At 39.7% G+C, this 16,239-nt stretch overlaps 1 protein-coding gene across 3 annotated transcripts in view; it reads right to left on the bottom strand.

The window, feature by feature from the left end:
• The window catches only part of DDX10 (DEAD-box helicase 10), a 266,086-nt gene that overhangs the window by 224,372 nt on the left and 25,475 nt on the right, over positions 1-16,239 (bottom strand). For all 3 annotated transcript variants that reach the window (XM_032427925.1, XM_032427928.1, XM_032427927.1), the window contains exons 8-10: positions 15,443-15,605; positions 12,277-12,361; positions 218-319 (exon numbers count right to left, since the gene is read on the bottom strand). In XM_032427925.1, the coding sequence (XP_032283816.1) occupies positions 218-319; positions 12,277-12,361; positions 15,443-15,605 (350 nt within the window). The remainder of the gene's footprint in view (positions 1-217; positions 320-12,276; positions 12,362-15,442; positions 15,606-16,239) is intronic.

The raw sequence follows: 16,239 nt of genomic DNA, 5'->3' as shown, positions 1-16,239 counted from the left end.
TCCTCTCAACTCCCAACGCCTGTTGAAGGTAACTAGTTCTCTGTTTCATCTTATTTTCTCCATGAACAGTCTTTGAAAACTTGTTTAAAAAAAAAAAGTCACAAATCAGACAGCAGAAGACAAGAGGGAGGAGGGAATTAAGTGTACATAATTCAGCATAATAATTCTGTGCCTCTGTTCTCCTAACAATCACATCAAGACACCCAGCAGTTCTTACTTGATATCCTTCACAGGCACTTTCTTCTGGAGAAGCTGCTGCACCATCCCTTTTTCTTCTGAGGGAAGCAAAATTAATAAGGCTTCACCATCCTCTTTGTACCTAAACAAATAAAAAAAAAATCTCTTCCACATCAGTGCAATCTGCATTTTATATTTTAATAGTCTGATGAATAGGTAACACAGAAGCAACCTCACCTAATTAGTAAATATTAGGAATACCATTTTTTTTAACTTCTGTGACAAGAGAAAACTAGGGCTCTGTGCATCTTTTCCAAAATTTCACCACTAATTATAATTCTGAGTGACTTTTAAGCTGTACCACAGGAGAGCCAGATCCTAAGAAACAGATCAACTAAAAAGAATTTTTCTTTTTTTTTTTTTCTTTAAGGACAGAGGGGCAGAGGGAAATGGAGAGAGAGAATCTTAAGCAGGCTCCACGCCCAGCACAGAGCCTGACACGGGGCTCGATCTCAGGACCCTGAGATCATGACCTGAGCCGGAATCAAGAGGCAGAAGCTTAAAGGACTAAGCCACTCAGGAGCCCCTAAAAAGAATTTCTTAAATAGCTCTCTACCTATAGAAAAAAGACAATTTCCCATTCAAGCCACAAGAGAATTATAATATAATTAGTAATTTAAGAAACATGGTACCCAGTACATTAAGGAAATCAAATCATCTTTCTGGGGATTTTATACCTTGGGAGTAACCTTGTTTAATGGCATCAGTTTTAAGAAACGGATCTCTGCTCAAATGAAAACCAACCTCCAATTCACGTGCTTCTCTTCCTTTACCTAGTAAAATTCTTACTTCATGCTATACCACCAGGAATTTCTAAGTGGGCCACAATGCACCCACAGTTACTTGAGCTTTTTGTGCCACCTGCACACAGATCTCCCTGATAACTCAGTGTCAGCCATTGTGTGCAACCAGGAAGACAAAATGGAGTTGGGGGTTTGTGGAATTTTTTTTAAAAGAAACAAAACAAAAAGTATTCTCATCAAACACTCTGTTCAGGGTTCATGCTATAATATGAGGAGCAAATTTTTATATATAAATAAATTATTTAGTGAGAAAGGTGCCAGGCCTAAACTGCGAACACCACAAAGAAATAGAAGAACAGCCCTGTCTTCAGCGATCTAACAATCTAGCTGACTAGAAAACACAAACACACACAAAAGCAAGAGATCCCACAGAACGTCCCCCGAGATGGTACACCACTAAATGTAAAAGGACTACCAGGGGCAATAAATGCCACAAACTCAGAAGTAGAAAGAGACCACTCAGGATCAGCCAGAGAAACACAAACCTGTCAGAGCAGATGGAATCTGAGGAGGACTTTGAAAGTCAATACAAAAAGGGAAAAGCTAAGGTCTTCCAAAGGGGGAGAATAGCATGAACAAAGGAGTAGAAACCAGAAAATACAAGGCAAACGTAGATTAACTAAAGATAGGAGCAATGCAACGGAAGCCAGTGTAACTAAATGAACAGCAAAAAAGATTGCCAGAAAGGGACACCAGAGCCTGGTTTTGGAGGACTCTGGACGCCTGTGTCTAGAGAGCTAGAATACCACTGTACACAAGTACAATTTTATCACTGAACACTGGAGGGGAAAACTGACTGTGTAGACTTACTGTAGGCACCAGAAAGACAGAGGAGCAATTTTCACCTCGTGCTGATTTCACAGCTCCACTCCCACGCACAAGGTGAAATTCCAGTGTAATATCTTTACAGAAATATCTGTATGTATACATGCGTACACACAGAGAAAAGTATGAAATAAAACCTATCGAAAGTGCTAAAAGTTCTCTTTAATTCATAAATTTAACAAAATTTTAAGGGGCCACTAAATGCCAGGCACTAAAACTGCCATAGTTCTGGCTGTCACAGAGCTCACAGACTACTAGGGACAGACAGTAAAACCAGGAACTGACATGAAGTGGCACGGGTGTGATGGCAGGCATACTAGGAAGCTGTAAAGACACAAGAGAGAGCGCTACTGAATGTTGTCCAGGAGTCAAGAAAACTGCCCTAAGCAAAGGACATCTAAGAGCAGAGACCTAAAAAATTAGGAATTAGTCAAACATTAGGGGAGAGTCAAGTTTTCCAGGGAGAAAAGGCAGCATTTGAGCAAGTCCAGTAGAAGTTGCACCTTCTTCGTGATTAGCTTCTCTAGGGTTTCTAAATGCATGTGTGTTACACAGGGAGAGAAAGGCGTAAAGCTGAACATACATTTACTCCTTTTACTGTTTCATAAATGAGAAACGAATACCAAATACTTCCTCATTGTATTTCAACACCAATGATTATAATTCAAAATGTTTTGTCATCATTCACTATGAAGAAATATGAATCTAAAGCATTTCCCCTAAGCAGTGTTGGACTAAATCATCTGTGAAGGCAGAAATCACTAGTATATGAAGTAGTGAGGTGACGTCCAGAGCACACAAGGGATCTGAGAGCCTCTCAGCCTCCAAAGCTGGTACAGAGGTAAAGAGAAATCTCGAAGGTATCAAAACAGCATCCGCCGAAGCCCTCGGATCTTCAGACTAAGAAGCAGGAATAATAAGCCTAATCATTACATCTATCTTGTCTACCCATTCATCCACCCAGGGATAACCTGGAATAATGGATCAGGAGTTAAGTCACACAAGGGCCATATCCAAACCTTTTACAACCATAACAAGCTAAATGACAGATAGATCTGCACAAGGTTAAGACAGAGTGCAACACTGAAATTTAAAAGAACAAAATTCCCAAAGGAAAATGGAAAAAATGTCCCAAGCCAAATCCCACAAGGCAAGCATCTATCAAAAAGATCATCCCTGGCCACTTTAACTATTCAACATCACACACATCTTTTCCCTGTAACAACATAAAGCACAAATGTCTCCCCCACACCAATACCCAAAAATTTCTGGTAAGCTTTCATTTCAGAAATAAAAACGTATCTAAAAAGAAGCCAGAAGCACATTTCTCTTCTTTTCTTTTCTTTTTTCAAATACTTACAAGGATAGTCTATTTACCCATGAGCTAGCTTTTTATATTTCAAAAGCAATATCCAAGGACTGAGGCTTGGTATAAGTATAAAGAGAAATAAATGTTCTTCACATGATCTACATTCTGGAACTCCATATTAGACAGGTTATTGTAAGAAACATTCAAGGCACCAAATAAGAAGCCCTGAATCTGAAATACAACAAAAAAATCTCATTTTCACCATCAGTAGTAATACCATGTTACATTTATGTAGCCCGTTAGAATTTAGGAGGAACTTCATTTTACATTAATTTGCGAGTCTTTTATATGCAAGCAACTGGTAGAAGAGGCAAATAAATTTCTGGAAAGACCAGGAAACTATTAAAAAAAAAAATCTAGAAAAAAAACAAAAACCACTGGCTAATCATTATATATCAGAGGCTTTAAACTTCCAGTTCATTACCTTTTTCAGCTCTACCAGGACTCCCTCCAGAAAGAAGGATCCTTAATAGGTTGATCATGATTGTCTGACACCAAGCAGCTTACTTTCACATCCTACAGCTCACTAACATTTCCTAGCTAAACTTGGGAGATCCAGACCACTGACTTCTGAGTCCCAGTGGTAATTCTTCCACTGAAGTAACCTCGAAACAAACTCTGGCCAGAGGAAGGAGAAAAAGCCCTGCCGTTCTGACAATAATTTGCCTTCTACCCAATAACCACTAGTCCTCAACGCTCCAATGCCTATTCCCCAACACACCAACTCCACTCTAGCTGAGACTTTAAGTCTCCCTTAAACTTTGTCCATTCAGACTTCCAACTACTGCTGTAGCAAGATCTGGCAGTGTTCACAACTGCCTGGCTATTCTCAGTTCTCCCAGCCTGGTTCTCCAAGTTACAGACCAGGCTGGAAGAGAATCTGCTAGAATAATTCCGTTCTTGTAATTTTAAAAATACGTATGCAAACATATATGAAAATTTTTCTAGGTAGTGAGATGTAGGTGGTATGTTCTGCCAACATCTAGAATCTATATAATGAATAAACACTATTTTTATAACAAAACACAAGTTATTATGAAGTAATAAAATGTATATGCTTTTTTTTTTTAAGATTTTATTTATTTATTTAATTGACAGAGAAAGAGAGAGAAACAGTGAGAGAGGGAACACAAGCAGGGGGAGTGGGAGAGGGAGAAGCAGGCTTCCCACCAAGCAGGGAGCCCGAAGCGGGGCTCAATCCCAGGACCCTGGAACCATCACCTGAGCCGAAGGCAGTCGCTTAACCGACTGAGCCACCCAGGTGCCCCAAAATGTATATGCTTTAAAATCAACATCTTTTGGGCGCCTGGGTGGCTCAGTCGCTTAAGCGACTGCCTTCGGCTCAGGTCATGACCCTGGGGTCCTGGGATCAAGCCCCACATTGGGCTCCCTGCTCCAAGGGAAGCCTGCTTCTCCCTCTCTGTGTCTCTCTCTGTCAAATAAATAAATAAAATCTTTTAAAAAAATAAAATAAAATCAACATCTTTTGTGTCATTCTCACTTCACTGAACACATCTTAGTACTACCAATATTAGGGTACTTCCTTATCTCAGCCAGTAAATTTGAGGACATGTATGAATGCACGTTTCCTACTTACCATACATTTGTACCTAAAAGCTCCTCACTAAATATTTGTTGAGTTAACAGATGCAAACAAACCACCAGAGGTTGTATAAGCAGACTGGATTTAGAGTCAAAAGAACTGAACCCAAGCCCCAGCTGTACTATTCATTAGCTTTACAACCGTGGATAAGAAGTCACTTTATCACCATACATTGCATTCTTATTTATAAATTAACAGTTTGAAGGAGACAATCCAGGTCCCTTCAGAATCTAAAGTTCTATACCTGTGATTCTTAACATACGAGTCGTTGTTCACGATATAAGGAGGACCAGGAGGTGGAGAAACAGAGACAACTCTTGGGCACACTCTGCTATCCCACATCCTTCTTTCTGTCCCCCTCCCTGCATCTCCTTCTCTCCTCCCTACGCCTTCGCCTTACCTGTGGCAACCAGCCCCACGAGCGCCTGTCACTGAGGACAACAGTGCAGTCAGCCCTGCAGATGCACACAGACGGCCACAGGACTCAGACTCCAACTGTTCTGTTCCTCCTGCACAACGTGGCACAAAGGACAGCTTATTCTGGGAAAAGGGGGATCTCTGACTCACAGAATATCTAAAGACTCTACACTAGATTGAAGAGAAAAGGACAGACTGGGAAATATTCTGGGAAGAATAAAGTCACGTGTAGCGTAAGATCTTGGAAATACAAGGAGGTACACCACAAGAGGCTCAACAGTTTGACAAACAAAGTTCACGGTAATTGGAAAGAAATCCAGCTGGCTAACGTTTGTTGCGTGGAAAGCTTCTAACAAACTGATGAAGAATGAGGATTTAGGGAGTTCACAGAGAAAGGGTAGAAATCATTACAGTCTATCAACTCTGTCCCCAGAATTTAAAAAAAGACTAAAGTAAGTTTTAATACATTAAAAACAAGAAGAAAACACACATAAAAGTAGGGTCTAAAAATTATACTACCTGAAATTACACTTTCTGGAAACTACTGAAAGAGATGATTAACCCCATTTTACAGAAGAAATTGAGGCTTAAAGAGATTAAGAACTGGTCAAAGGGTCCAAAGCCATCGGGTGACAGAGCCAGATCCGAACCTAAATTTCTTGACTTTTAAGGATAGTGTTGATCAACTATGGGGTATCTGACTCTCATAATCCAACTAAAGAAGGAAATGCACCTATTTTTAGTTATCTTCATGACCATGAATGGCAACAAGTTTAAATAAAGATACCTACCTTCCTTCTCCCAGCATCTGGCCTCCACGCCTTCTGGAAGCCCCACCTGGGAGTAGCAGCCACTAGATTTCACTAAATGAAAACATCTGGTTTGGGGCACACTGCCAAGAACAGGAGTTGTAGAGTCAGAAAGACCCGAGGACAAATCCCAGCCCTGGTATTTCCCGAGGGATCTTAAGACACGTTTTACCTCACCATCCCTGAGAAATCGTTTCCTGACAAAACGGCCTCTCCCACAAGGCCGATATAAAGACTAAATGAGTTCTTGCATTTGTTCACTCAACAAATATTTGAGTGTTAGAAAGTGAATGGCTAAGCCACAACCTGCTCATTCCCTTAGGGAAGAGGCTCCTCTGGCTGAAAATGAAAAAGTGATGCAGTCAAATCTCCTCATAAATATACTAATGACAGGCCTCCTGGGAAACAAACATGGCATGCGCTAGCATGTGAGCCCTCATCGATGAGATGCTAAGAACAGGATGTACCAGGTATGTTTAAAGCTGTGGATGCAAGGGATAGGTCTCTGTAGGCAGCGTGTAACTGGGGACACCAATGGCCCATCTGTGGAAGTGATAAACGGCACATACAGATTAGTGACTGTGAGGTCAACCTGGGCCAGAGCCTACCCTGAGGCGTCGAGAATGGCCCTGTGGAGCTATGGTGGAGGTCCCAGACCTCTTACTGCCTACAGATCCCTTACCATTCATTACCTTCCTTTATCCTTGAGCCTAACAGGAAAGCTTGATATTAGGCATGGTAGGCAGCTACTAAAATGGCTCCCAAAGATCTGGGCCTTCCTGCATTCACACCTTGTGACCCTCCCCACACTGAATAAGGCTGATCTGTGTAACCACTGGGATACGACAGGTAAGATAAAGTTTGAGTTCCCAGTCTAGGTCACAAAAGACACTGTTGCTCCCACCTTACCCCGTCTTACTCTCTCACGTGCTCTCGCTGATGAGGCCAACTACTGTGTTATAAAAAGCCCCACAAAAAGAAAAATCACACGAAGGGACCTGTCAGCAAGCAGGTGAATGAGCTTGGCACGGGATCCACCCCCAGTTGGGCCTTCAAGTACCGTGTGACACCTTGACTACAGACCTGTAAGGACCCAGATGAGCTGCACCTGGATTCCGGGAGCCAACACACGGTTCTTGCTTTAAGCCACTACACTGTGGGTTAATCTGTTATACTGCAGTAGATTAATTAATTTTAGGTAAGCTCTGATTCATGAGTCTAATGTGAGAAAGTAACTGTGTAATCTCAACTGTCTACTCTGTGCCAAGCCCTGTCCTAAGCACTCGGGGTGTATCAACTCAGTAGACATATTTCCTTGCCTTTATGGAGCTTACATTCTAGTGAAGAGAAAGGGAAACAATGTAATAAGGAAAAGCTTTAGTATATTTGAAGGTATTAAGTGCTATGGAAAAAAGAAAGTACAGAGTGTGGTGAGGAGGAGTGGTTGGCTCAGGTTAAGAAAGACAGCCATGCCAGTGCTCGAGGAAAAACCATTCCAGCAAAAGAAACATTAACATAAAGGGGCCATGAGGGGGAAAAACATGCCCAGCATGAAGGAGAAAGAGCTCAACTAGTGTGGATCACAGGGACAGTGGGGAATAGAAAGTTAAGGCTGGGCGGAGGCTAAATAATATCGAGTCACTGGCTTTTATTCGGAGTGAAGAAGAAGCCATCAGAGGGCGAACATGATCTGACTTGTGTTTAAAAAGGATCACTCTGCCTGCTGTGCTGAGAACAGACAGCAGGAGAGCAAGGGGGAAGCGCCTGGAGCTAACCGCCCCCTGAGAAATATCAGCCCACTTACCCACCTCGGTAGCTATCCTGGCCAGATCCCAGCCCAATGCTTCTTGATGCAAAATAAAGAACTGGTTTTGCCCTTTTAAAAAAAACTTTAAATTCTAAATGGCAACTAGGCCAAGGCAGAGGCCATGTAAAGAACCATTATGTACCTAGAAGCAGGCTGAAGACAGGATCTTCGTCAATCTAAGCTAAAGGAATTAAAGAAGCAAGAATTTTCACTAGCAGGGATTGCTCCCATCTCATACCTAAGATATTCAGGGTAACCCTCAGTAAATTAAGGCTCATGGAAATTGTCTTTTCCATTTTTATTACTTCAATTTACAAAAAAATTAAGGACACTTTTAAAAAATTATCTTTATTATCTATCCCATAAAGTACCAGTATTTTCCACAAACCATAAACTCTTCAAAGTTATCACGCCAGAAATTTTAACTACTTTGCATCTTCATCTTCACTGCTGTTGATCTAAACTCCTGCCGGAGAGTGTGCAATACAAAGAGCTGGCCTCTGCTGCCCCCTAGTGGAACCACATTCTGCTAGCCACATCACTCCCAAAGTCTGAGCTCAGGCAAGTAAGGCTCGCTGGAATACCACCGGAATTATTTTACAACAGGTGCACATGCATAAACTAATCTTTTTTTTTTTTTTTAAGTAAGCTCTAGGCCCAACGTGGGGCTTGAACTGACGAACTTGAGATCAAGAGTGGCATGCTCTACCGACTGAGCCAGCCAGGCACCGACTCTCACCTTTTATATTTCAACTCCCAATGGTTATATATGAACAGTTATATATAACTCACATCTTACGTCCACAGACCTCTATTGCCCAAATAAAAGCATTTAAAAAAAACGAGTGGGGTGAGTGGGGTGCCTGGGTGGCTCAGTCGGTTAAACATCCAACACTTGATCTCAGCTCAGGTCTTGACCTCAGGGTTGTGAGTTCAAGTGTTGCACACTGGGAGGAGCCTACTTTTAAAAAAATTAATTAAAAACTTTTTTAAAAAGGGGGGAGTATCTGATATATGCCTACTTTTCATTCCCAATTTTTTTATTTTCAAATGGGCATTATCTTAAGAAATGGAAAAGCTTGGTTTTATGAGTACCAAAAACTGCAAGCACTAAAGACTGTTTTTATGACAGATGTTGGCGGGGATGTGAAGAAAGGGGAACCCTCCCACACTGTTGGTGGGAATGCAAGCTGGTGCAGCCACTTGGAAAACAGTATGGAGGTTCCTCAGAAAGTTGAAAATAGAGCTACCGTACGACCCAGCAACTGCACTACTGGGTATTTACCCCAAAGATATAAATGTAGTGATCCGAAGGTGCACATGCACCCCAATGTTTATAGCAGCAATGTCCACAATAGCCAAACTATGGAAAGAGCCTAGATGTCCATCAACAGATGAATGGATAAAGAAGATGTGGTATATACACACACACACACACACACACACACACACACACACACACACACACAATGGAATATTATGCAGCCATCAAAAAAAGAAAGCTTGTCATTTGCTATGATGTGGATGGAACTAGAGGGTATTATGCTAAGCGAAATAAGTTAATCAGAGAAAGATAAGTATCATGATCTCACTGATATGAGGAATTTGAGAAACAAAACAGAGGACCATAGGGGAAGGGAGAGAAAAATGAAACAAGATGAAACCAGAGAGGGAGACAAACCATAAGAGACTCTTAATCTCAGGAAACAAACTGAGGGTTACTGGAGTGGAGGGGGGTGGGAGGGATGGGGTGGCTGGGTGATAGACACTGGGGAGGGTATGTGCTATGGTGAGCGCTGTGAATTGTGAAAGACTGACGAATCACAGACCTGTACCCCTGAAACAAATATTACATTATATGTTAATTTTAAAAAAAGACTATCATTTTTAAGTACAATGTATCACAGAATACAGCTTGATAAAATTATATTCATATTCCTTGCCTCACCTGTCTCTAAATGAGATCATTTTGTTAAAAGGGGTGTGGATGGTTAAGGAAAAAAGACAAAACTTTTCTCAAAACTAAGGATCAAGAGAATTTTTGGTGAATTAATTAAAACAAAGTACCTCAAGACAAGTACTGGAATCACTATTTTCACTCAGCTAAAACACAGTAAGGAAAAAAAGATTCCTCAGACCTTAGCTATTTTGCCACAAAGCACTGAATTCATTTCTCTATATTCATATATTACAGCTCACTTCCACAAGTAAACACTATCTGGCAACCCAGTTTTAATTACAGCATAAACACAGGATTTTAATTAGTTTCAAATTTTAATTTAGCCTTATTCGATTCAATTATCCAGTCTCATGGCCCACGAAACTTTCTAATTATCTGTAAGCCCATTAATGGCAACTTTTAAACTGCAATTTCGCTATTTTTTTATTAAACTGCCCAAGAAAAAATAAGCACTGCATATCCTAAACATTTCCACTGGCTACTCATCTAAGAGTCGATTCAAACATTTTTAATTGGTTACAAGGGATCAAACACGCTTGTACTTTAAAAATTAATGGCATTAGAAATTACAATAGTTTTTCAAATTAGTATTTTCTCTTCAAACAAAATCGTGATGTTTCTGTAGCTACTCTTCATCGCCGGTCATTAGGACCAATTTAATGTTCACCCTGGTATGTTTGACTATGTAAGATTTTCAACAACCTCTCTGGGAACCAAAAACCCTGAAATAATCCTCTTTGGTGAACTGTTTTCTGATGCAATGAGATGTCCCATTATCTTCATAAAGTAAGAATCACTGGTGTTCTATAGAGTGGCTCAGTCAGTTAAGCATCCACCTTCGGCTCAGGTCATAATCTCCAGGTCCTGGGATCGAGCCCCGCATCAGGCTCCCTGCTCAGCACGGAGCCTGCTTCTCCCTCTGCCCCTCCCCCTGCTTGTGCGCTCTCGTGCTCTCTCTCTGACAAATAAATCAAATCAAATAAATAAATAAAAGTGTCCTATAAAGAATCCATTTGCCCTGTCTACATCAACACCAAATGGCACAACTAACAAGCCTGTGTGCCCCTGGAGCAGTATGCTCGTGAGAGGCCATGCCCCACGTTATCTAAAATGCAAATGTGTGCACGGAGACATGTATAAATTCACACACGCTACACATTTACTGAGGAGCACGCAACAGTGGAGAACATTCATTCCACCAACCACTACCTACCACTTCTGAGTCTCTCACTATGAAAGATAACCCAAACATGTACTCAGACGAAGATCACTGACACACCACCCACCTTCCTATAAAATGGAAAACAAGACCTCTGTTCTGCCCAGGTCCAATTTCCTTAGACTCCATGAGAAACCAAAATGTCACCAGTCTACAGGCAAGTCTGTCTAAGGTACAATGACGCCATATACAGAACCCACTTCTAACTCCACTTCTTGTTCAAATTATATTGTTAATTGCAATAAAAACACTTTTGACCCTGAAGTACATAAATCCTATTTTTAAATAGCTTTATTTTTCACTATTGTACTATTCGCTCCCTTCACGCTGGACAAAAGAAATGTGCTGGAGTACATTTTGATTATAGCCCGTGTTTAATGGCCCACAAGGTAAATGTGAATCAAGCATCAAACATTTTATGAAGATTAAAAATGAACAAAATGAGAGCTCTACTTGTTCTCAGGCTATAGAAAGACATGAAAAACCTTCACATCAGCCAAAACATACAACAAAATTCACCAAATACGACAAAAAAAAAAAAAATGTTTTTTTCTACAAAGCCATCCAGAAACTATGGATTCAAAGAAATTTAAAATAACTACACATTAAAGATATTTACTAGGTAAACAAGGGATAGGGGACACTTGGGTCACTTGCTGGAAGGGACACAGAGCAAGCAGAAGAGCAAGCCTACTGGAGAATGACACATATTGCTTGGAAGATGGTTTATATCTTGGGTCTAAAGATCCTGCCATCCCTGGGAAACCATTCAGCTCAAGCTGTGACTTAAAAATCGGAAGTAACTGTTGGACCAGGTAGACCAACAGGTGGTGTCTCTTCCAACATCAAGTATCAATGTCTCACTGACAGCCACGTTATAAATAACTCATCCAGTTTCAATGAGAAAGTAAATGCTACAAGGTAAATCCAAAGATATAGTCCATCTGTGGCTAACCATAATTACTCATAATGCTACTAGGATTATTTAGATTGTTTCCAATTCTTAACCATTACAAAGGTCAATAAGATGAACATCTTTACTGAAACTTAACCCATCTGTTTTATTAAGATCAGTGTTTCAATGTGGAATGTGAGGCATGAGGAGGAACTCTAAGGCTTCAATAATTATTACCAAATGCTCTCCGGAAAGATGCTAACCAGTTACCATTCTATCAACAGCATACATCTCCCAAATGCAATAGCAAAGAACTGAGTCAGCACACCTACCTGGCAGTTCTACCTGCTCTGTGAATATATGTGTTGGCATCCTCTGGACAATCAAACTGAAGAACCCAATTCACAGCTGGGAAATCTGTACAGAAGGAATGTCAAGTTAGGAAATCAGTTTCAGGATCTACCCTGCTGTACTATTTTTATTTTTTTTTAAGATTTTACTTATTTATTTGAGAGAGAGAGAGAATGAGCAGGGGGAGGGGCAGAGGGAGAGGGAGAAGCGGACTTCCTGCTGAGCAGGGAGCCAGATGCGGGCTCCATTCCAGGACCCTGGGATCATGACACGAGCGGAAGGCAGATGCTTAACCTACTGAAGCACCCAGGTGATCCACTCTTTTTATTTTACAGTATCCCCACTTGCCAGGGCTTTCCATCACATCAAACTCATCTGTGAACTTTATTAAAAATAAAATTAATTGCATGAACCAAGAGATAATAAACAATCTCCGTTGATAAAGTGTTTGAATATGAAGATTATTTTGTATCTGACACAGAAGAGATTGCTTTGTGTCAGACAAATAATGAAATACCCTGATATTTAATAACCTAAAAGAACCCACTTCTCATGGGCTCCTGGTGAACTACAAAACTTGCTTTTCCCATCCCCATTCAAATTAATGATGTCTTTCTAAGTCCCTTTTCTCATTTCTCAGCAATAATTATTCCGTACACATATTTGGCTACAGGAGTTTTCATTCATTTCCAGACACCCTGTTCTCAATTCCTTAAAAGCACTACCTTTAATCATCTGTGGATTTTGCTGTGAGGATTTCAAATCAATTTCTGTAACAGAGAAAAGGGGTGAACACTAAAACAAAACAAAACAAAACACAATGATGGGGACACAGAAGAGGAATGACAGAGAGGTCTAACAAAAGGAAATCTTTGGTAATTTTTCTAAATTTGGTAAAAATTAAGTAGTACAGTGTAAAAGATATCACTTCAGAATATAAAACTAAAAACCAAAAAAAGACTAACAGAAATTTAAGGAGTTGCTTCTGAAGAGCAAGGATGTGTAGAGCCTACTAGGGCTCCTAGCTTTTTACCCATGTGCATGTGATAATTCATTTAAAAAAAGAGAATTTAAAAAGTTTTAAAAGGGTACTGGTATATTCTAAAGAAATTCTAGGATGCTTACTTTAGAGCTTCAGAATATTCACTGCACATTTTTAGAATAAAAAGACTGAAACTTCAATGTTCATTACTCCAGGAATGGGTAAATTCATACCATGAGACACTCTACAAAACACACTGGATATTTATACGTCAACATGGAAAGACTTGGGGCGCCTGGCTGGCTCAGTAAGTAAAACATGTGACTCTTGATCTTGGGATTGTGATCCATCCATGGTAGATGCAGAGATTACTTAAAAATAAAATCTTAAAAAAAAAAAAATGGAAAGACTTCAAAAGCAAGTCCTACACTAGCATATTTAACATTGTTTATGTAAACTTTTTATATACCCAGTACTTTATACATCACTTACGAATATGTTCATATAAACTTTTTAAAATAAGCTAGAACAGAGGTTTTTGACATTTTTGTACTATAACTGAAGCCTATGAACCCCTTCTCAGAATGTTTTTATGTGCATAAAGCAAAACATATAGGAAACAGTTATAAGCTTTTTTTTACCGAAATTTTTGATATAGTAATGTATATGCTTTTTACTAACACATTAGACAACGCAGTTGTGTGTCTAATAACTACCATAATATCAAAGTGGAACTGAGTGTAAACAATATATGAAAATAACTGCAAAAACTATAAAGTTATTTCAACCTAGAATTCTATTCCCATCCCAACTATCATTCAAGAAGAGGACACGCCATGTAACAACTCAAATTTACCTCCCGTGAGCCCTTCCTGAAGAAACTATTAGAGAACGAGATTTATTTTTTTAGATTTTATTTTTAAGCAATCTCTACACCCAGTGTGGGACACAAACCCACAACCCCAAGACCAAGAGTCACATGATCCACCAACTGAGCCAGCCGGGCACCCTAGAAAATGAGACTGTAAATTTTTTAAAATAAAATGAGAAAATAAATCAAGAAAGAGAAAGAGATCTAGATAGACGTGTCCCAGGATGACAAATGTGCGTGAAGTTTATGGAGCAGCCAGTCCAGGTAAGAGCTGGAGACAGAGACTGCAAGAGGGTCTCAAGGAAGAGAGAAACAGACTGCATTTGAACTGTTAGAAAAGTAAGCATGGGACATCTGCTAGGACAGTTGAGAAAAATCAGAACTGGGACCACAAATTAAGCAAATCTTAACTATTAACTTAAAAACACAAAAGTAAAAGATCGGAGACAACTGGTACACCATTTCCCTCAGCAGACAATTACATAGCCCAAACAAGGTAAATACAAAATGCTGATTTTACCACAAGTCTTGGTATAACACTATAGGCTAGAGAGGTTTAAAAATACACACACTTGGCTACGGCCTCCAGTCACACAGGAATGAACGGATATGATGTCTGAAATACACTTTAAAATACTCCAAGACAAACAAGGAGACGGGAAGAAAAAGGGGATCATGAAAAAGATGAAAAAGATCGTCACTAAAGCTGGGTAGTACCTACGAGGGTACACTGCACGTATTCTTCGTGTGTGTTTAATCTGCCACAGTCAGTAACATAAGGTAAATGAAAATTTTAAATTACCACCTATTTATTCTCATGTTATATACTCACATCTCTACTTCCTGTAATTACTTCCATACCCCATCCCGCCGCCACACAGCCATCAGCTGTAAAATGGTATCAGTGGCTTCTTGAAAGCTTACATACATTAAGTATGTTTTTAAAATAAAAACATTTGGTGAAGAAATGGACTTCAAATTTTCTTCTTAAGTTGTAATATTTTATCAAGTTTCCAATTTTCAAAGAAACAAGAGTAGTTTTTCCTCCTATCTTTAAACTTTAATCCTCCTTTGATTTTGTGGGCTCCTCAGGATTCTAGGATTATTTTCATAAACAATAAGCACAAAAGATGAAAATATGACCAAAATTTTCAGTGATATAGCCTTAATTCAATTTACTTGTTTTTCTAAGAGAAGAAGGACCAATTATTTGAGTGAAACTATGAATTCCCAAATCCATCCATTTATAAGCAAATCACCCACGATCCCAGAATATTTTCTGCTAAGCTCTTACCCAGCCCCCTGGCAGCAATATCAGTAGCAAAGAGCACGGCAGCTCTCTTGCGGACAAAGTCGTTGTAGACTTCCATCCTTCTCATCTGCTGCTGGCGGCCGTGCAGGGCAAGGATAGAGATGCCAGGACGTAGCCGGCAGAACACTCGGTACAGATACTGCACCTAGGCAGGAACAGAAAAAGGAGTTTGGTACTTCGGGACAGCAGCAGCACAGCAAGCCATATTATGAGATGAACAGCAAAAATGCTTTAAGGAGCACAAGTTTCACCAATTAAAAAATGTGGAGCAGAAAGGGAAATGCAGTCTAGAGTTGAGGTCTTCAAGCACTTCTTGCTCACATTATTTCCTATGAGAATTTTTTTAAAAATAGGCTCCCCTTACATTTTCAACTTGATAGCTGACATTTTTCCAAATGTATTTAGTTGCAAAAACTGTAATTTCTGATATATTATAAATGCTGAGAATTTACAATAAACTTCTTATACATGTATCCAATAGATTCTACGTAGAGAGCAATTTGACACCCACAATCATTTTTAAAATAGGTAAAAATAATGAAGGCCATGCCTGTGTGAAAGAAGGCCTCTCAACTTTGCTGTGAACCTAAAACCACTACAAAAAAAGTAAGTCCTTAAGAAATAATTAAAGACAAAATAAACTCAAGAGAAAGAAATTTTGCCTTTCTTTTCCTCCTTGAACTCTTAGGTCAATTTTCTGACCCCACAGAATTTTATCTTAATAGTTTTATGCTTCAATGTCTTTTGATAATCTTATCAATATTTACAACTTTCTACAA

This window comes from Phoca vitulina, unplaced genomic scaffold (assembly GCF_004348235.1).
Source record: "Phoca vitulina isolate PV1807 unplaced genomic scaffold, GSC_HSeal_1.0 scaffold38, whole genome shotgun sequence".
NCBI classification, from domain to species: domain Eukaryota; kingdom Metazoa; phylum Chordata; class Mammalia; order Carnivora; family Phocidae; genus Phoca; species Phoca vitulina.
The sequence above is the reverse complement of the archived record's forward strand: the minus strand, read 5'-3'. Positions and strand labels throughout refer to the sequence as shown.